Source organism: Rana temporaria, chromosome 1 (genome assembly GCF_905171775.1).
Source record: "Rana temporaria chromosome 1, aRanTem1.1, whole genome shotgun sequence".
NCBI lineage: Eukaryota > Metazoa > Chordata > Amphibia > Anura > Ranidae > Rana > Rana temporaria.
Window position 1 is genome coordinate 130,799,806 of NC_053489.1, and position 22,958 is coordinate 130,822,763.

Below are 22,958 nucleotides of genomic sequence, written 5' to 3' on the forward strand. Positions count from 1 at the left end.
AACATTGCTGATTGGCCCTGTGCTGATCACATGCATCCTCCCAAAAGAAAAAAAAAACCTCTCTAGCAATACACAACAAACATGAGAATGCGCAGCCTGGCTCCATAGACTCTGTGTTATCAGGAAATTATCATGGGACAGTGGAAGGAGGGGAGGATCAGAGAAGAAAGGATCAAGCAGCCTTTTTACACAATGCAGAGGATTAACCCCTTAGGTTCCACAGTGAGTATAATAAGCATGCTTTACTGCATATATAGACTGATTTTACTGTTGTGGGTTTAGTAACACTTTAATTCTTCAAGCTCCATGTGGCAAATAGAGCAGAAAATAAAGTACATTTAGGGGTCAACTACAGGTAAAAAAGACAGTGTCAAATGTAGACAGATGGCAGAACCCATGTCCTTTTTTACTTGGATCAGACCAAAGCCAAACAAGCGCCTGTATGCAGGGCTGTCTAAATAGCATCATGGGCCCCTTTGCAAAGTAATGCTCTGGGGCCCCTACAATGATGACAGTGCAGGTAAACAGACATCAAGTAGGTAGGAGTCAGACTGCCTCCCCTGTGTATCTATCACTCCCAGTACCATCACGGGGCCCCCAATTTCGGGGCATCGTGGGCTCAAGACCCAGTTGCTTTGGGGAAAGTGCAGGGGCCCCCCTCTCATTAAGACCTGCTTGTATGTGTTAAAGGGCAACTACGGAAATAACTTTGTGGAGCAGCATCAGAGAAAGGAGAGAGTTGTTTGTATACAATGGATCAGCAGTGTAAGGCCCCTTTCAGACGAACGGATAGAATGGTGCTTTTAGCTGCGGATTTTACCGCAGCTAGAAGCACACAATGCTTTCCTATGACATCATTCACACTACGGTTACCTGCGATGTTTTTCCCCGCAGTTTTGTGCGGATAGAAAAAATAGAACTGGATGCGAAATACCGCAGCTATTGGCACATAACCGCAGGTTACCGCAGCCTATGTGAATGAGTATGGGGTACATCATACCCCTACCCATTCACCTGGTGTAAAAAAAATATGTAAAAAAAAAAATACAACACAGGGTTATTAAAGTAATTTATTAGTCAGCTCCGGGGGCCCCCTCTCTTCTTTAGCTCTTTTACGAGGGGGGGGCTGCTTCTTTGATGTCTTCTGGGGGGGGGATGTGCAGGTCTTCACCGCCGTCTGGTTCTCTTCCACCGGGGGGTCGCCCTCTAATGACGTCACAGTCCCAGCACGCTCCGGGCGCCCGGAGAATGCTGGGACTGTGACGTCATAAGAGGCCTATATAAATCGGGGCGAGCCGCCGCACACGGCATTGCAGCGGGAGGAAGCGACGTGTCAACATCGGAGAAGAAGAAGAAGGCAGAAGGCGACAGAAGCCCAGGCACCCCCCGCCGAAGACATCGAATAAGAAGACTGGGAGGGGGCCGCTGTAAAAGAGCTAAAGAAGAAAGCGGTCCCTCCCCAGCGGAAGAGAACCAGACGGCGGTGAAGACCTGCTCTTCCCCCCGCCCCCGCCGAAGACGTCGAATGAGAAGACCGGGAGGGGGCCGCTGTAAAAGAGTTAAAGAAGAAAGTGCCCCCCCCCGGCAGAAGAGAACCAGACGGCGGTGAAGACCTCCACTTCCCCCCCCCCCCGCCCCCGCCAAAGACGTTGAATGAAAAGACCGGGAGGGGGCCGCTGTAAAAGAGCTAAAGAAAAAAGTGGCCTCCCCCTGGCGGAAGAGAACCAGACGGCGGTGAAGACCTGCACATCTCCCCCCAGAAGACATCAAAGAAGCAGCCCCCCCTCGTAAAAGAGCTAAAGAAGAGAGGGGGGCCCCCGGAGCTGACTAATAAATTACTTTAATAACCCTGTGTCGTGTTTTTTTTTACATATTTTTTTTTTCTCCAGGTGAATGGGTAGGGGTACGATGTACCCCATACTCAATCACCTAGGGTGGGGGGCCGGCATCTGGGGGCCCCCTTATTACAGGGGGCTCCCGGATTTCCGATAAGCTCCCCTCCCGCACACCCCGACAACCAACGGCCAGGGTTGTCGGGAAGAGGCCCTGTCCTCATCAACATGGGGACAGGTGCTTTGGGGTGGGGGGCCACAGGGCGCCCCCCTGCCCCAAAGCACCGACCCCCCCATATTGAGGGCATGCGGCCTGGCACGGTTAAGGAGGGGGGGCGCTCGCCTGTCCCCACCCCTTTCCTGACCGACCGGGCTGCTGCTCGGATACGGGTCTGGTATGGATTTTGGGGGACCCCCCCACATCAGTTTTTCGGGGCAGGGGGGTGTCTCCTTAAAATCCATAGCAGACCCAAGGGCCTGGTATGCTCCTGTAGGGGGGACCCATGCCGGTTTTTAGTTGAAATTTGGAGTGGAGTTCCCCCTCAAGATTCATACTAGACACAGTGCTTTGTATTGGCAGGGATCCAAGTCGGATCCCTGGTCAATATCGTGCCGCTGCTAAACGCAACCGCAGCTAAAAGCACTGTACAAATGCAGCTGATCGCTGTGCCTGGAGTCTTGAATTCCAGCAAAACATAAATATGCTTTTAGCTGCGGTAAAACTGCTGTTCGTCTGAAAGGGGCCTAAGGCTTTTATATTTTTATATGCAGACAGTGTGAGGGAAGTGACAGAACCTGGAGATTTCAGACAACTGTGACCAAAAGGAGAGAGGCTGTTTTTTTTTTCAGTGGGAATGTGGGGTACGCAGTTCCGGCACCCCCATCACCCCTGCACCCCCAGCACTGAATATACAGTAATAGCAAGGTGTGCTGCAGGGTCTATTGATGCTGGAAGGGATCTATTTTTGTGAGGGGTCTATTGTTGCTGGGGAGGTCTATTGTTGCTGGTGGTGGATATATTATTTCGGGGGGGGGGGGGGTTGGGGGAGCTTATGTTTCTGGGGGGAAATCAGTTGTTGCTAGGGGAGATCTACTGTTGAGGGAGGGGTGTATTGTTTCTGGCTGCTTTAGGGTCTATTGATGCTGGCTATGGGGAATTCCATTAATGCTGCTGGTGGTCGATTGTTGCTGGGGAATCTACTGTTGCTGGGGGGGTCTATTTTTACTGAACGCACAGTATCTGTTTTACTGCTTTTCTTGTTATTAACAAATTCCATGCAAATTACTTTTGCACCACAAAATTATACTTGGTTCTGTATTCTCTAAGGGGCAGTAATGGGAGAAACAGTACTCAGAAGTAGGTAGGGTTGAAACCAAGGAACAGTGCTTGGAGGTGGGTGGGGGTGGAACCAGGGAACGGTGCTCAAACGTGGGTAGGGGTGGAGTGAAATGGGTGATTTGGAAAGGGGACGTTTCTGCACCTATTGTCTGAGAAAAAAGACCACAGGACCTCAGAGCTGTACTAAGGATATGAGAGTGAATCATTATTCTGTTGCTTTTAGCTTTGTGAATTGAGCCTAGTGTCTATTTTTTTACAAAGCCAAGCAGGATTGTTACAAATCTATTTAATGAATATTTGTGTTTCTAATAAAGATGTGACAGTATAATCACACAGGCTGCACATTTGGTGAACACGGGCTGCACATTTAGGGAACACGGGCTGCACATTTAGTGAACACGGGCTGCACATTTAGTGGACACGGGCTGCATTTGGTGGACATGGGCTGCATTGGTGGGCATAGGCAGCCTGCATTGGTGGGCATAGGCAGGCAGCCTGCATTGGCGCCAGTGGAATCGAACTTCCCCTTTATAGTGCCGTCGTACGTGTTGTACGTCACCGCGTTTGAGAACAACAAGATTTTGTCTTGACAGTGTGTATGCAAGGAAAGCTTGACAAGATTCTCGTCAAGCCTGACAAGAACCTTGTCGAGGAAAACTACGTTTCTTTTACGGCGAGATTCTCGGTCGTGTGTACGAGGCCTGAGGAGTAAGGTAATTAATGCACAATGTATTATTTAAATATATTTTTTCCTGAAGTTGGACTTCAACAAAAACAATTTAGCACGTTGTTTGGTACAAAACGTACTAAAATACAATGATGATGCTTTGTTTGTAGGAATGTTATTTGCAGTTAACTGTATGACTTCCAAGTGACACATGCCACCATGTGGACATGATCTGCAATGAATAACACCACAAAAAAAGAGTACATATTCAAAAATGGAAGATGTATCATAAGCAGATCTGTTTACTTTTACATCAAATTGTTCTGCAATGTCAGAGTAGCTTTAAAAAAATACTGTTTTAGGCAACACAGCATATGGTTTGGATCAAGTTATTTATTTAAAAACGTTCAGTAAGTTCTCTAAAGAAAAAAATTGTATTTAGCTAAGAAAAAATTTAATGAAAATCCTTTTCCCCAAAAAACGAAAGAAAAAAAGATAACATATATTCGTGATGACTTTAAATGCAATGATATTAAGTAGAATTGAAGCTTGAAAATGGGGATTGTACAAACTGGATCACCATATACAGCACCAATCAGCACACTGTAATATATAAAGGTCCTTCTCCAACAAGCCTTGGGCTTGTGGTAATGACTTTAGTTTGACAGCATTTATAGACATATTTGAGATTATTCTAAATTCAGTAACAGTTGCATTTTGCCTTCGGTTGACCCCCTTCTGACCTCTTTCAAGCAAGTTTTGAATTCCCATAGACTTGTATGGGGATTCAAAACCGGTATGTTGCAAACTAAAGCTTGTCTTTCTGACCTGCAAGAGTTCGACAAAGGGCCACCAGGGTCAATCGACTATAATCATAATAATGTTATAGAACAAACTTATTGGATTTATTGCTCAAATTAAAAGATTGAAGTGTTTATTATTTTAACACACCCTCACTGGGATTTTAACGTTGGGTGTAGCTTTGATTTCATTAATTACAAATTCTACTGCAATAAACACTTTGATAACATTACCCACTTAAGGACCGCCTAACGCCGATATACGTCGGAAGAATGGCACGGCTGGGCACAGGCACGTCGCCTTTAAGAGCCCAACCGTGGGTCGCATGCGCTCACGCGACCCGGTCCGAAGCTCCGTGAACGTGCCCACAGGACCTGCGGACCCGATCGCTTCCGGTGTCTCGCGATCGGTCAGAGGAGGTGAAGAACGGGGAGAGGTGTGTGTAAACACACCTTCCCTGTTCTTCACTGTGGCAATGTCAGTGATCATTTGTTCCCCGATATAGGGAAAGACGATCACTGACGTCACACGTCCAGCCCCGCGCCCCTACAGTTAGAAACACACATGAGGTCACACTTAACCCCTACAGCGCCCCCTAGTGGTTAACTCCTAAATTGCAATTGTCATTTTCACAGTAATCAGTGCATTTTTATAGCACTTTTCGGGTTGAAAATGACAATGGTCCCAAAAATGTGTCAAAATTGTCCGATGTGTCTGCTGTAATGTCGCAGTCATGAAAAAAATCGCTGATCGCCGCCATTAGTAGTAAGAATTTTTTTTTCCTAAAAATGCCATAAAACTATCCCCTGTTTTGTAATCGCTAGAAATTTTGCGCAAACCAATCGATAAACGCTTATTGCAATTTTTTTTTACCAAAAATAGGTAGAAGAATACGTATCAGCCTAAACTGAGAAAAAAAAAAATTTTATATCTTTTTTTGGGGATATTTATTATAGCAAAAAGTAAAAAATATTTAATTTTTTTCAAAATTGTCGCTCTGTTTTAGTTTATAGCGCAAAAAAATAAAAACCGCAGAGGTGATCAAATACCACCAAAAGAAAGCTCTATTTGTGGGAAAAAAATAAGCCAATTTTGTTTGGGAGCCACGTCGCACGACCGCACAATTGTCATTTAAAGCGACGCAGTGCAGAATCGCAAAAACTGGCCAGGTCCTTTACCTGCATAATGGTCTGGGTCTTAAGTGGTTACAGCTGTAACATCAAAAATATGAATTTACACATTTGCTAATTTACCTTTTTATGCTTGTAGTAGTGAAGAGTTCCATCATGTTTGAGGACAAACCATCTTTTCCTCCATCCTTTTAGTAATCCTGAATGTGTACGCTTATGAAGATAGCCACGACACGTTGGCCGTGGGGTATTGGGGAAGCGGCTGATGTCTGATCCAACAACCAGAGTCAACACATCTGGACCTGAAGTATAATTAGTTCAAATGCTTTACATCATTTTTTTCCTGTTTGGAACTATAATGATCTTTTCATTACATGTTACTAAACCTTTATAATAGTAGAATTTAGAGCATATTTTGTGTTGATGACTTGAGAATGGAGCAATAAATTAAGTATTCATTAAGGCTTAGTGCAGCTGAACTCAAATTTTAAATGAGCAGTAAAATTTGATATTTATTTCTGTTTACTAAAAATGTATCCAACATTTTTTTTTTATACCTGTAACATTCCAAAACGTAGTTTTAATAAAATGTTTAAATATATTTTTCAATTGAAAGGTTTAAATAAAATGAAAGGAGGAAGAACTTGGCGGTTGTAGTTTCACACACAGTCACCCAAGCACATTGACAAACTCCATTTTCAAGAGCACATCCCGATGATTGCTGTTCTGATACATGTTAGCATGGTGTAGGATGGTTCTTATTTACCTTATGTAGAAAAGCAAGCTGCCATGCATCTAGAGTATGTATGTTGGTCCTGGTATTGACCTGCACTGTATACAACATGCAAGTATCATAGAAGTGGTGGGAATTGTTTTGCATATTAGAGCTTTACAATATTTCATATTTCTTAAGTTACGGGTAACCAAATTTTTATGTATAAATGTATCTAATCTCAATAAAAATATTTAGTTGAGTAACTTTTCATGTCTCAAACACAGAAAACGGAGCTGTGAGTTGCAAATTGAGGACAGGTAGGTTTAAATTTCCAGAAAGGAATCATAAAGTGGAACTTTATCTAAACATTTTTTTTGCAGGAAGGCTTTTTATTGCAGAACACAAATTGCATGTCTCTTCTGCTATCAAAGCTAAAGAGCTTCTTACCTTCCTTTTTACAAACTTCCATAGAATGGTCACTAGCTTTCGCATGTCTTGGTGCTGGGATGAATTAACTCCTATGCACCTGTGTAAGAGTTACGTCATCCAAGTGGGCCAAACAAGATGACCAAAGATGCCAAACTTAGAATAAATGGACAGTGCATGGATGTCACATTGCTAGAAGGAAGCTCAGTATATTGAAGTTTAGTTCTACAATTACTAGGCTATGATTTACCCCATGGTAGATATGGAAATGAAAAAAAAAATTCGGGAGACTTGCTTTACAAGTACAGTAATTACAAGCATAATTACTATATATTTGGAAGAAGTGTGAAGGTTCAGCCTTAGGCTTCTTTCACACTATGGATTGTATGTCCGTTTTATAATATCCGTATTACACCTATTAACGGACGTTTATTAACGGATTTAATAACGGATACATACGGATAAATATTTTACCATTCTTCCTTTATTGAAAACGGATAATGTTTATCCGTATATATCCGTATACATCCGTTATATCATTCCTTTCTAACGTCCGTTAATAAAAAACATTTCACCCTTTCTTGAAGTCCAGCTCCAGAAGTCGTATGGATATTCAGGGGAACCCCGCCGTCAATTTAAAACAAAAATGACGTGCGGTTCCCGGTAAATATCCATAACCAGACCCTTCAGGTCTGGTATGGATATTCAGGGGAACCCCGCCGTCAATTTAAAACAAAAATGACGTGCGGTTCCCGGTAAATATCCATAACCAGACCCTTCAGGTCTGGTATGGATATTCAGGGGAACCCCGCCGTCAATTTAAAACAAAAATGACGTGCGGTTCCCCCAAAATATCCATAACCAGACCCATTATCCGAGCACGTTGACCTGGCCGGCCGCAGAAAAGAGGGGGGGACAGAGTGCGGCCCCCCCTCTCTCCTGAACCGCACCAGGCCACATGCCCTCAACATGGGCCACATGCCCACAACCACCGGGCAAGGGTTGTGGGGATGAGACCCTTGTCCCCATCAACATGGGGACATCCTCCCCATGTTGAGGGCATGTGGCCTGGTGCGGTTCAGGAGAGAGGGGGGGCCGCACTCTGTCCCCCCCTCTTTTCTGCGGCCGGCCAGGTCAACGTGCTCGGATAATGGGTCTGGTTATGGATATTTAGGGGGAACCGCACGTCATTTTTGTTTTAAATTGACGGCGGGGTTCCCCTGAATATCCATACCAGACCTGAAGGGGGAAGACCAAGAAGAGGAAAGGTCTTTCCTCTTCTTGGTCTTCCCCAGTGACGTAGCAGAGGTACGTCAGAGGGGGCAGGGTCACGTGATGGGTGGCTCTGCCTCCTCTATATAAGAAATGTCACAGCTTCAGCCGCTCATTCGCTGGGCTGTGCCCAGCGGTGAGAGGAGGTCCGGGATGCTGCTGCGCCGGATGGATGGATCTTCACATCGCCGGAGCGGAGATCACCCGACGCTGGATCTTCTCATCGTGGGAGATCACCCGCACCCGTCGCTGGATCAGGACAACGCAGGAAGCCGGGAACGAGTGGATTTTTCAGCGCTGGAGTTTTTTTTTTTTTTTTTTTTAATAAAGGACTTTATTCTTTTGTGTCAGTGTGTTTTTTTTACAATACTTTTTACTTCCTTCGTGAAATGGTAGAGGTACAGTGTACCCCATTACCATTTCACACAGGGGGGGGGGTCAGGATCTGGGGGTCCCCTTTGTTAAAGGGGTCTTCCAGATTCTGATAAACCTCCCGCCCGCAGACCCCCACAACCACCGGGCAAGGGTTGTGGGGATGAGACCCTTGTCCCCATCAACATGGGGACATCCTCCCCATGTTGAGGGCATGTGGCCTGGTGCGGTTCAGGAGAGAGGGGGGGCCGCACTCTGTCCCCCCCTCTTTTCTGCGGCCGGCCAGGTCAACGTGCTCGGATAATGGGTCTGGTTATGGATATTTAGGGGGAACCGCACGTCATTTTTGTTTTAAATTGACGGCGGGGTTCCCCTGAATATCCATACCAGACCTGAAGGGTCTGGTTATGGATATTTACCGGGAACCGCACGTCACTTTTGTTTTAAATTGACGGCGGGGTTCCCCTGAATATCCATACCAGACCTGAAGGGTCTGGTTATGGATATTTACCGGGAACCGCACGTCATTTTTGTTTTAAATTGACAGCGGGGTTCCCCTGAATATCCATGCTCAGTAAAATTAACGTCCGTTAACATAACGGACATTTACGGAGACATTTACTAACGTCCATGTGCCATAGACTTCAATGTTAAAATATAACGGACGTTAATATATCCGTTACTTGCAACGGACAAAAAATTGACAAAAAATAGTGCAAGACCCGTCACATATTCCGTTATAACTAACGTCCGTATGTTATAACGGACTATTACGGATCTTTACGGAACATAAAAAAATCCCATAGACTTTAATGATATTTTATAAAGGACGTATAACTTCCGTTTTTTAACATTATCTGACGGATTTTAAAACGGATTATTAAAACGGATTTATTTTGTAGTGTGAAAAGGGCCTTACAGAGAAAAATAACAAAAACACACAAGAACCAACAAAAAAATCGAATGAAAAATATATTTTTGGCATCCTATAAGGCTTCTTTCACACTATGGATTGTATGTCCGTTTTATAATATCCGTATTACACCTATTAACGGACGTTTATTAACGGATTTAATAACGGATACATACGGATAAATATTTTACCATTCTTCCTTTATTGAAAACGGATAATGTTTATCCGTATATATCCATATACATCCGTTATATCATTCCTTTCTAACGTCCGTTAATAAAAACCATTTCACCCTTTCTTGAAGTCCAGCTCCAGAAGTCTTTACTGAGCATGCTCAGTAAAATTAACGTCCGTTAACATAACGGACATTTACGGAGACATTTACTAACGTCCGTGCGCCATAGACTTCAATGTTAAAATATAACGGACGTTAATATATCCGTTACTTGCAACGGACAAAAAATGGACAAAAAATAGTGCAAGACCCGTCACATATTCCGTTATAACTAACGTCCGTACGTTATAACGGACTATTACGGATCTTTACGGAACATAAAAAAATCCCATAGACTTTAATGATATTTTATAAAGGACGTATAACTTCCGTTTTTTAACATTATCTGACGGATTTTAATACGGATTATTAAAACGGATTTATTTTGTAGTGTGAAAAGGGCCTTACCCAAACACATGTGTCAGAAGTGTTGCATCAAATGGATAAAGTATTATCAGTCCAACCTATCTCAGCTGTCCCACCAATATAGACTGGACTGGGTACACACCTCTACAAATTCATTTTGAAGTGCCACAAAGAAACATCAGTATTTCAAGACCTAGCAGCATCTCTGTCACATGTTTACAGCTGATCTCCCTGTTTTTTTAACTCAACTTTAAGTAGTTCATTTGGACCAAGCAGGTCCAAATGAACTATTTACTTCACTAATAGTTGCAGCGGCTGTTTGTGATGTATAAACTGTATGTAGCCTAAGCTACATACAGTATAGAGCGCTGTGTTCCTGGAGCAGGATGAAAACTTCCCGTCTGGCTCCCAAAAACAACATTGAGTTGGGCTGAGTGCTTTTTCTTAAGAGAAAAAAGTGTTCTTAGTATTGGTGTTTTACTACTAAAGGAAAAATTATTCTTGAGGTCTTATTTTTTGGGACCAGTGTAGCAGTGATCTGTGTAGTCTTTCAAATTAGGGAGGAGAATATATGTTATATATGCCATAAGAGCTCTGGGGCACTGCTTTATAGAAGAGTTAGGTGCCATTCTCGTAGAAAAGGGATAGAGAAACCCAAGTATTGAAACCATGTGACAAGTCTTACATCACCATCTCTCTCCAGATTCTCTCTCTTTTTTTATTAGCAAATTAAGCACAGTGCCTAGCACTGATACTCTCCTCTTTCATAGCAATATTTTTAGATATCCATTATTCTCTCAAAATTCCCCTCCTCCAAATGTGAATAATGAATAGGTAATCTCATGTAGGAAGGCTGCCGCTCCAGGTGAGCACACTAGAACAATCAATGTCCACTCAGAAACCAATGGGTGCAGGCAATGCACGGGATATGCAAAAGAGGAAAGATATGGACAGCCGCACTCCAATTTCTTAAAAAGACGTGCCCTTTATTGGGTAAAGGAAAAATGCACTACAGGTATCAGCACACAGTGGGAAAAACAGCTGACGCGTTTCGCATTGGATATCAATGCTTAGTCATAGCTACAAAAGTGGTAGCTATGACTAAGCATTGATATCCAATGCGAAACACGTCAGCTGTTTTTCCAAAGTACCTACTGTGATTTGTTTTGTCATTGTACTGCTATCATCATGAGTCACTTCTGACAGTATATGCCAACATCAGACAATCCTGGGAGATGGCCCTACTCCCCTCCAGCACGCGGAAGATGATTTTCTTTCCCTCCACTCAGGTCTCAAATTACACTCATCCCCCTGCTGTATGCTGTGCAGTGTGTGACATCAGATCCCCTCCCCCTGCCCCCTGAAGCGTGAAAATTCTGTTTAGAATGTGTACTTTAGGAGGCTGTAGAGGAGATATGGCTTCAGATTAAATACAACCTATGTAGTAGGCTTAGTTTAATCTCTTTGTATCACCTAAGGCTAGTCCCGTCACTGGGTATATGTAAGGTTTTGCAACCACATTAAATAAGGATAATTCAGAATTTTCAGTTTCTCTACAGATCAACCACTGAGATCACTGACCTTATGGTGTAATCAGTATTTTTAGTTAACTGATGATCAGCATTGTTATGAGCGGAGATTACACCATATGTTAGTGGCCAATGGGTGCTGTTACATGTCTAGTTTAAGCAACTATATTTGATATTGTGGGATAAAGCACCTGACAGTTTCCTTAACTGCCAAGAATTTTACAGCCCATTATCTCCATCTAAGTTCCTGGGTAATACTCCCAGTGCAGCCATTACAAAGTCAAAGATTGTGTCATACTTATTCCTCTAGAATAGATTCCCTGTGCTGTTAAAAGGAGAATTCCAGAAGAGATAGCATGACATAATTGTAATGGTCATGGTTGGGGGGCAGAGACAGGAAATTAAGCATTGAGAACATTTCTCACAGCTGAAGCAGAGGATAGTGTGTCCATATGCCATTTCTCAAAACAAATATAAATAAAAATGTGTTGCACTATCAAGATCAACTGCTAGTACATCAAAAATTAAAAAAATGCCAACCAATCAGATGATAAAACAAATACTCGTATGTTTAACATAGACATGTGCAAACAAATAAATAAATTCATAAACATCCAAGGAAAGTTCCCTTTAGAGAGAAAAGTGCACAGTGCAAACAGTCAATCAAAAAATGCTCAGTGCAAACAGTGTTGTCGTATAACAATTCCACCATTTAGTACATAAAATACTCCTATTCCCCTGGATAATGTCTTATTGGATGAAATATGTCTAGTATAGCTACAGCGGTGATGTTATTACACCCGCTGATCGTCGGTCGCTGATCCTGCTTATCTGTTTTACATGCAATTTCCTACCTGCCTTTTGTGTTTTATCTTAATAAATGGTGGAATTTGTATGCTACTACACTGTAAGTCCATTCTTTGCCTTCATGGAAACCCCTTTCCTGAATCCTGGATTGCGCCATCCATCCATCCCAGTGGGATATCTCCAGGGCTCAAGTCCTGCGGGAACGCATGGGAACGGAGTTCCTGCACTTTTTTCACAGCAGGAACGCAGTTCTCTTTGCAGGACTAGAGCAGCCGAGCCGCCCGAGCCAATCCTTTACTAAGCGGCTATGCCCAAGCTCGAGTCACTGTCAGGGGCAGGCGAACCTTAGTAATCCTTTATGTTACTGGCCGCTTCCTGTATTTGGATTCATGAGGTAGTGTGCGGGTATTCCGTCACTTCCTCGATGCCGCAATGTCTCCTGGGAACTTTTGTCATTTAGCTAGATTCACATAGAGTTAGGTCGGCGTATCAGTAGATACGCCGACCTAACTCGGAATCTGTGCCGACCTAAGTTTAAGTGTATTCTCAAACAGAGATACGCTTAAACCTATCTAAGATACGACGGCTTGCGCCGTCCTATCTTAGGGTGCAATATTTAGGCTGGCCGCTAGGTGGCGCTTCCATTGCGGTCGGCATAGAATATGTAAATCATTAGATATGCCTATTCACGAACGTGCGCCCGGCCGATGCAGTACAGATACGCCATTTACGTAACGCTTTATCAGGCCTAAAGTTATTCCATCAAATAGTTGGAATAGTAATGTTAAAGTATGGCCGCCGTTCCCGCTTCGAAATTCGTAAATTTTACGTCGTGTGCGTAAGTCGTCCGTGAATAGGGATTTACGGCATTTACGTCCACGTCAAAATCAATAGCCGCAATGCACACTGGGAAATGTAGGCGGACGGCGCATGCGCCGTTCCAAAAATACGTCAATCACGTCAGGTCAAAGCAAATTATCATAAAACACGCCCCCTCAGCCTATTTTGAATTAGGCGCTTTTTCGCCCGCCGCATTTACGCTACGCCGCCGTAAGTTAGGAGGCAAGTACTTTGTCAATACAGTACTTGCCTCTCTGACTTAAGGCGGCGTAGCGTAAATACGATACGCTACGCCGCCTTAAAGTTGCGGCAATCGTCCTGAATCTAGCTAATTGTTCCCAGAAGACATTGCGGAGGTCTGACGCAAGTTATTGCGGGATTTAGAAAGAACTTGCGGTTTAGTAATAATGCATATGAGCGTATCATTTTTTTTTTTTTGTGGGGGAGTGGATCTTGGGTGGGAGTTCCCACACTTTTTTCCCCAGGACTTGACCCCTGGATATCTCCCAAAAAAGTGCAGCCAGACCTCCATCTCTGAGGTCTTATTCATTGGTAACCGGCTTGTGAGCGGAGTGCGCACTCGGGTGTGGAGTGGTGTATATTTACACTGGATTTTGGCAATACATACATTTATTGATGGACTATTTGCACTGAGCATTTATTGAGGGACTGTTTGCATTGTGCACTTTTCTCTCTATAGGGAACTTTCCTTGGATGTTGATGAATTAATTTAATTATTTACACATGTCTATGTTAAACATACTGCACTGTATTTGTTTTATCATTTGATTGGTTTGTGAATTATTGATGCACTAGCACTTTATCTTGCTAGCGGAATACATTTTTATTAATATTTGTTAATTACTGTATATGTGTGTGGATATATATTGAGTGCAGTATTTCGTTATTTATAATATCCATTTTTTCTGACACTTATCACATTAATTTTTGTTCTTTAGCATTGCTCAAAACTGACAGATCTGTTTTGGGTGGTCTGGGACTTATATAGTATAAATATGTTAAAATAGATTTTCGCTCTCAAGGGCATGCAGTGCTGAATGCAGTAAAACTTCTAAACATGTTATTATGCTCCAACGTGAAATACCGTTTTCCAGCTTGTTTACATGACATAAAAAGTGAAGGGTATTTTTTAACACAGCTGTTTGGCCATTTCAGTTATACACAATGGCACACTCCTTATATGTATGTGTTGCCTATTTGCAATGATTACATTCAAGCAATAAATGTGCTTATCATCCAATGTCACTTTAAATACTTTTTTAACTTACATTCTGTAAAACCTGCCACAGTTGAACCACAAATATGTCATAAAATACATAAATCATTGGGATTGTCTTTTCACACTGCATTCATTAATTAACCTTTTAAGTTAAATAGACCTTATTTTTTGTAATTTAATATCCAACATTCAGCACTGCAGCCCCTGCTACTTAGGCAAAAATACATCAATGTATTTTTGCTGTATGCAACTCTACTAAATATCTATTGCATACATTTGTGGGATGCCATGTTTGGTATTTATACACTAAGCTAGATCAGATCAGAGGAATATAGGATGTACTCTAGGTAGCTTTGAAAAGCTGACACTTGGAGGAGAGGAGTTTGGATTGTGAGAATACAAACCAAGGAACTCACAGGTCTTACCATGATTAATGTCGAAAGTAAAGAATTGATGTATATTTCCTATTTTTGGACCATACAGGGGGGAAACTCTTTTTGTAAGCACAGCCAGCACAGTTCTGTAGCTGCAGCTTTTGTCTGATGAAAAAAATGAATGTATTAATGACATTGCTAGCCTAAATATTTTATCTGATCATGCCTGTGCTGCAGATGAAATCTATGGGCATGGGTCAGTAAACTTAAAACTTCCATAGGCTAACCTCTAATTCTGTAGCAAAATGTTGGATTGCCCCCCCCCCAACTTCTTTATAAATAATAAAGGTTCTCCAATGAGAACCCATCATGGTGTGCCATCATATAAGAATTGACGAGTCACAATATTCTACATTTTGTTATAAATGGCACTGCAGATGAGTCCTAAGACTGTAAGACGACTTTTGGCAGCACCAGGTAGCTAGTAGTAGGGTAAAGCCCTCACTGATACTAAATGTGGGTGGGTCACAATCGTAAACATTTATTTGGGTTTTAATAGAACACAATTTTAACACACTTTAACAATAAGTGTTTTTCAGGATAATGTGAAAATTACCGTAACATATTGTATGTCCAGGGAAACCAGTTAAGAAATATACTGCTTAAAAAAAAATACTGTTGCCAATTTAAGAAATTGCAGGTAAAAGCACATAAATATCAAATATTTTAAATTCTCAATTGTATTGTCTTTTATTTTTTTAATTTAATTGCCATGCTTCTGTGATCTTTTTTGCTAGAGAATTTGACTACTCCAACAAAGTCAATTCTCTGGCACAGCCCCCTCTCTCCCTATTCTCCTAGGAGTGTCTAACTGATGTCTGTGCTGACCCAGCATCTTCACTCCTCCCCTCACCTCCCTACATAATTTATATGCAACAGCCAGGGTGGGAGGCTTTGAGTCTGCTGCCATCATCAAACATGGCAGCCCCAGGGCTTTTGAATGTCTACACCAATGAGGCTATTCCAGTTAAATAGCATGCACAAGATACGCTAAATACACATATAATGTTATAGGAAGTTTTTTTGTGAAATGACTGGCCTTGTGACAGGGTCTATTTAAGTAGATTCCAATGACATTTTGTTTTCAGTTTACAAAATTATATCACGGAAAGCAACCTCAGCAGTAGTTTGGCCATAACATGGCTATGGCTGGCCAAAAAATAGCCAGATCATGTAGATAATTATGGGATCTTCACATCCTCAAACAGTTTCATAAACTTCTATGGCATTAGTAAGAAGTTGATGTTGGACGTCAGCTATGTTATTAGGGCCAGCTTCTGTGTAACATCTCTGGTTGCAGGAATGTTTCTGCTTAGGCAGTGGAGGAAGGAGGTAGGCATAGTGGGCAGTGCCTAGGGCAACATTATTTTGTGAGAAACAATATTGAGCAGGCAAAAATTTATTTTGTACCTGATCACTTCGTCTTCTAAAAACAAGTATTTAGGAATGCCAGGAATGGTCAAATTGATGTTGGATTCTTAACTGATCATATTGAAAACGGCTGAGTTGAGGGACTATCCTCCACTGGCCTTTTTAGAATGGGAAATTATTAGGACATACAGACAGACTGATCTACTGATGTGTGGTGAAGGTAAACCAAGGATGCCTCTGTTCACTATACAAATTTTAATTGTGTGCATGTTAGTTTTCTATTTTGTAAAAAAAATCACCAGCTCTTGATTGGGTGTTTGAAAAGTCAACTTGTCTCAAACATTATCGCTTGAGGTGATTGTAGCCGTATTAGTGCACTTGCGGCAAAAAAAACACGTGTTTTACAGAAATGTCTCAATTGTTTTCGTCTCAAGCATGATCAAAATGTGTTAAGCTCCATGCAAGGATACAATGTCCAAAAAAATCACAAAGAATTTATTTTTGTAAACAAAAAAAAAACTTGTAGGAGTAAGAAATAATAATGAAACACTGAACAGTAAAAAGTGACACATTAGGGGCTTACATATACAATAATGTAACAAAAATTAAGTTCTAGCCATTTCTGCAGTACAAAGTTAAAATTAAAAGGACTATGGGCAACCTGAAATTTTCCCATTAGTACACTGTTTGCACATCAGTCCCAAGTACAAGGAATAATACAAAAATAAGACACCTTAAAATTATGTCACATTGTAGTCCATATCTAAGAACTATTTTATTTATTAGACAGCTACCTAAAATAATTGTGATAGCTAGGCAAAACTATTGAATTGTAATGTGCCAACTACATGTTTTTAGACATACAGTATATGTAGTATATAGGTACAGTGTAGCTCATTATGTTAAGATCAGTTCTTACCTTGTCTTGCTAAGCATGCAGCTTCTGAGTGGGGAATGCTGGTGACATCAGTTCCATTAACAGCCATTACTATGTCGCCCACCTGAAGTCCTGCTTCTTCAGCTGCTCCATCTGTTAACATAACACATACAGTACATGATGCAGTTAAAGTGGTGTGAAATCTAAAACACCTTACAAAGTTGCACTGTAGAAAGAAATAACAGTCTGACCATTGAGAATTGCATATTTTCCTACTAAAATATTTTTAAGAATTACAAAAACTAAATTCTAAAGGAATAGTTACTTTGATTTTAAAATAAAGAAATGTGTTTCCATAAGTGATGTGATGTAATGATGCGCTGAAATCAACCCTATATGCTGTACAGTGATACAAAGTGAGTATTATGAACCTAAATTGGTATTACATAAACTGTGACAAGCCAGAAAAATGCCAATGTGATAAAAGCTACAATATGCAAATCATAGTCCATTTATCTGAACTGGGTAGGAAGTGATGGTAATCTCCTGTGATACTGAATTCCTTCCACCCTGCTTCACTCGACCACTTCCATACAACACTTCCTTAACCAAAAAGAAATAAATGTCAAAACAAGACCTCATTGCACAATATGAAGCGCCAAAAAGAGAAAAAAACACGACAGCGATACGATCGCACTCACGAATCCTCTGGACAAAACAGACATGCAGCCTCGCTCAGTGTAATGATCTACTCATGCGTTGTACGACACAGTCGATCGCGGCACTCGGCTCCTCCCCCTACGTGTTACGTCACGTGACTTAATTATGGGTAGTTTATTAGTTTAGTACACTATTTTTATGTATGCAGGTTTAATTATTTGTTATCTTTGTTGTTGCTTTTCCTTTGTATTCCCCACAATAGCGCTGTAGTATCATTTGTTACTATTTCCATAAGTGTAGCCTATGAAATATGTACAAATAATTGGGGTTGATTTACTAAAAGCAAATAGGTTGTTCACGTTGCAAGGGAAATTGCACTTTGCAAAAAAAAATCCCCTAAGCTTAGTGAATGTGGTGAACTTTCACTTTGCAGAGACTATCCAATCATGTGCAAGAAAATAAAATTTAAAAAACATTTTTGATTGCAATTGATTGGATGATGGAAGTTATCATAGCTTTATCAAATTCAGTAAGGTCCGGGAAAAATCCCCTTGCACAGTGCAACTTACCTAGCAAAGTGAACAGTCTATTTGCCTTTAATAAATCAACCCCACTGTGTTTACTTAAACAGAAAACCCGAATAATATGCTGCTTGTGCTGAAGTGTATTTTGGCAGTATTCTACACTTTCTTCTTTAGTGCAATCACAGTCACTGGTGATAAAAATGCCTTCACTGCAGATACCTGCCCGATTTACTTATAGCCAGACATTGTTTACAGGCCCCAGCTATATTCCATAGCACATCATGTACACTACATATGAAGTTATGCGCTGTGTTTATAGGCAATCAGTGCCCAGATAATAACTGTGCACTATTTGCATCTACATTGGCTGCATAACATAACATAACTATAGAAAATTGAAGAAAAAAAACCCCACTAACCCAACAATATGTCTTCGTAGATTCTAGGAAAGAACTCCACCCGATTGAACAAGACTACACTCACTATTCACAACCTCACAGAGTATTATCTAGAGTGGACCTCATCTTTGCCCTTACCCACATTTTTCCTCAGCTGGACTCCTGCTACATAGCAGCCATCCAATGACCAGATCACAACGCCATTATATCAACTTTTTCGCTGCTTATTGGAAAACCACATAATTTCGGATAGTCACTGAATTACTTTTTTCTAAGTAGTTTTGAGGTGGTTCACAAAATTACAATCTCGCTAATGGAATATTGTTCCTTAAATTTGACCCCAGACATTACTCCAGGAACCCTCTAGAAGTTAGTGCTCTGAGGCTGTCTAATACAATTTCTTCTCAGTTTAAAAAGCAAGGAACTTCTAAGCTTAAACTACTTGAAATGTAGTTCCTGACAGTTACTGCCCAATATAAATAAAATCCCTCTTTATATTTTTTTGTCTAAAGAGAGATCTTTTTTTTTTAGATATTTTTACATAACTTTGTTTTACATAACTTTGGTACTTTGTACGATGATGAAATAATCCACCATTATCTCTTTTAAAAAATTCTAAGGAAAAAACTTCCAGGAAAATGGTCAATAAGGTTTTCAGTTACTAGCTGCAGATCTCACCAGTTACTGACCACAGCACCTGGGCAGCCCCAAAACTCACTTTAATACTTTACCTATACGGTAAAGAGATATGACATAAGCCTGCTCTTACCTCTGCCTTGCTCCCTGCCAACAGAGCCACCAAATTGTTACCTTACTTTGGCCTTGTACAGAGCTGTGTGTGCTCCCTGCCCAATATGTACAGGTATTAAGTGGCCAATTGTACATTCAAGCAGGCAGGAGATACAGTATATCAAGTATTGTTGGGTTTCCTCACTATGAATCTGTCAGAACCCTCCAGCACTTCACAACTGGCTGGTGATGCTGCCCATAACATGGATGGGCAAATCAAGAGGATAATAATAAAACTGCAACCTCCTTGTTAGTTTGTATTTTTACAGTAGTGTGCCCTGGGTTCTAGGGTTGCTTTGGTGATCTAAAAAGTAATATATGCACATGTATTATTGGGTGCTTGCATTAATATGCTGCTTATGTATACACAGTAAGGGGTAAGTGCAGAGTCATTTTAAATTACAGACAGATCTATCTTTATCATTTGATTTTTGGGCTGTGGGGGTTATTTACGAAAAGGCAAATACACTTTGCACTACAAGTGCAAAGTGCACTTGAAATTGCACTGAAAGTGCATTTGGAAGTGCAGTCGCTGTAAATCTGAAGGGTAGAGCTGAAATGAGGGCAAGCTCTGTTGATTTTATCATCCAATCATGTGCAAGCTAAAATGCTATTTTTTATTTTCCTTGCATGTCCCCCTCAGATCTACAGCGACTGCACTTCCAAGTGCACTTTCAGTGCAATTTCAAGTGCACTTGGCACTTGTAGTGCAAAGTGGATTTGCCTTTCATAAATAACCCTATTTGTGTCTTGTGTCAATGTTTAAATACATAGGCCCGGATTCACAAAGCACTTACACCGACGTATCTCGAAATACGCAGCGTAAGTGCAAATATGCGCCGTCGTATCTATGCGCCATGCCCACAAACTGAGATACGCCTAAAAATAGGCTTCATCCGACCGACGCAACTTGCCTACGCCGGCGTTTCCTGGGCTCATATTTACGCTGGACGTAAGTGGCGCTCCCATTGATTTCCTATTCAAATATGGAAATGAGGGAGATACGTCGATTCACGAACGTACTTGCGCATAATATACGCGGTTTGCGTAAGTCGTACATCCGGCGTAAAGTTATTCCCCATATATGAGGCGCAACCCATGCATAGGTATGGATCAGGGAACACAAGCCGCCGTATCTTATGTAGTTTACGTTGTACGTGAATATGACTAGGCGTAGGTTACGTTAACGTCGTAGGCAGTGATCTGTCAGATCTTAGGGAGTAGTTCCGACGTGATTCTGAGCATGAGCACTGGGATGCATCCACGGGACGGCGCATGCGCCGTTCGTTATTCGTATCTTTATGGCACTCGGCCCATCATTTGCATGGGGTCACGCCTCATTTGCATGGCTCACGCCCACTTCCACTTACGAGGACTTACGCCTAAGAAACCCAGCGCAGATTTGGTGGCAAGTGCTTTGTGAATTCGGGGCTTGCCTCTCTGCGCTGCGTCGGCGTAGCGTAAAGAAGATACGCTTTGGCGGCATTAATATGCGCTGATGTATGTGAATCCGGGCCATAGTGTTTTTTTTCTAATAGAAAATTAAAAGTAATAGAATTGTGGAATTGCTATTTTCAAATGTATTCATCATAAAATAGCCTACCTTAAAGGAGTTGTAAAGGAAAAACTATTTTTGCCTAAAATTAATGTCTGCAAGGAAGACAGACAGAATAGTATAATGATTCTGTTAAAAATCTATATCACCTCCAGCGTTCTAGTTTCTGTTCTCTCATTCACTTCCTGGTTTGCGGCGTTCATTCATGTAAGAACTACATTTCCCAGTATGCATTGCGGCATGCCCAGTAATTCACACCTCCTTGAAGTCTCTAGGGCCCCGTACACACGAGAGGATCTATCCGCTGGAATTTATCCGCGGATCACTTTCAGCGGATAGATCCGCTGGTGTGTACACAACCCAGCGGATATTTATCCGCGGATATTTTTCGGGCCGATGGTTTTCCAGCGGATCAAAATTTCTTAGCATGCGGATTGATCCGATGGTCTGTACAGACTCACCGGATCAATCCGTCCGATTCCATCCCTCGCATGCGTCCTAATGATTCGACGCATGCGTGGAAGTCCTTATATTACAGCGTCGCGCACGTCGCCACGTCATCATCGCGGCGACGGCGCGACACGTCAACGCGGAGTGAATTCCGCGCAGTAAAGCCTCCCTTCACGGTGGTCAGTAAAATCAGACAAGCAGGAAGTGAACAGAACAGAGAAGAAATAGAGCAACTTCTGAGCAAAAATGAACAATGAGGAAGTGAAAAGAGGAATGTCTGCAGGTAAAGGATGCTTATTATGAAAAAAAATGTTTTCCTTTACAACCCCTTTAGCCACTAGCCGACCGCGCACCGTCATTATACGGCGGCAGGTCGGCTCTCCTGGGCGAGAGCCCGTAGCTATACGGCGGCTCTTTGAGCCGCCACTAGGGGGCGCGTGCGATCGCCGCCGGGCACACGCGATCGCTCGTTACAGAGCGGGGACCGGGAGCTGTGTGTGTAAACACACAGCTCTCGGTCCTGTCAGCAGGGGAAATGCTGATCTTCTGTTCATACCATAAAAATACCCCCTATTTTGTAAACGCTATAACTTTTGCGCAAACCAATCAATAAACGCTTATTGCGATTTTTTTTTACGAAAAATATGTAGACGAATACGTATCGGCCTAAACTGAGGAAAAAAATGTTTTTTTATATATTTTTGGGGGATATTTATTATAGCAAAAAGTAAAAAATATTAATTTTTTTTTAAATTGTCGCTCTATTTTTGTTTATAGCGCAAAAAATAAAAACCGCAGAGGTGATCAAATACCACCAAAAGAAAGCTCTATTTGTGGGAAAAAAAGGACGCCAATTTTGTTTGGGAGCCACGTCGCACGACCGCGCAATTGTCAGTTAAAGCGGCGCAGTCCCGAATCGCAAAAAGTCCTCTGGTCTTTGGGCAGCAATATGGTCCGGGGGTTAAGTGGTTAAACCTTTGTGTATAGTATTATAGAATGCCATAACTAGTTTACAATATTTTAGTGATTATCATTAGGATAGCTTATGTGGATTTGTGTCCAGCTATTGCTCTAATGAGTTCATAATATATAATGCAGCTCTTGTCAAACCTGTAAAAGTCCCAGGTTTCAGAAAAAATATTTGCATGCTTTTATTTATTGAACAAGATTTCCAGCCAATACAACATTTCATCATTTTTTTCAAAAGCAGATCATTCTTTAAAAGCAATATTCCATTCATGAAACATTCTTACCCTTCATATTACAAATATTTAAAGTTTATAGAAAGGATTCGGCAGCTTTAATTATTTTCTTGAAGTATATGATTGAAACACATTTAAATAAAATGTAAAAGAACAGCTAAATGCTAAAATATTT

At 41.6% G+C, this 22,958-nt stretch overlaps 1 protein-coding gene across 2 annotated transcripts in view; it reads right to left on the reverse strand.

The window, feature by feature from the left end:
* Nucleotides 1-22,958, reverse strand: part of LOC120931504 — a 120,322-nt gene that overhangs the window by 17,538 nt on the left and 79,826 nt on the right. The window contains exons 6-8 of one of the 2 annotated variants that reach the window (XM_040343026.1): nucleotides 17,248-17,358; nucleotides 14,949-15,062; nucleotides 5,893-6,071 (exon numbers count right to left, since the gene is read on the reverse strand). In XM_040343026.1, the coding sequence (XP_040198960.1) occupies nucleotides 5,893-6,071; nucleotides 14,949-15,062; nucleotides 17,248-17,358 (404 nt within the window). The remainder of the gene's footprint in view (nucleotides 1-5,892; nucleotides 6,072-14,948; nucleotides 15,063-17,247; nucleotides 17,359-22,958) is intronic. The other variant, XM_040343035.1, reaches the window with a different exon arrangement.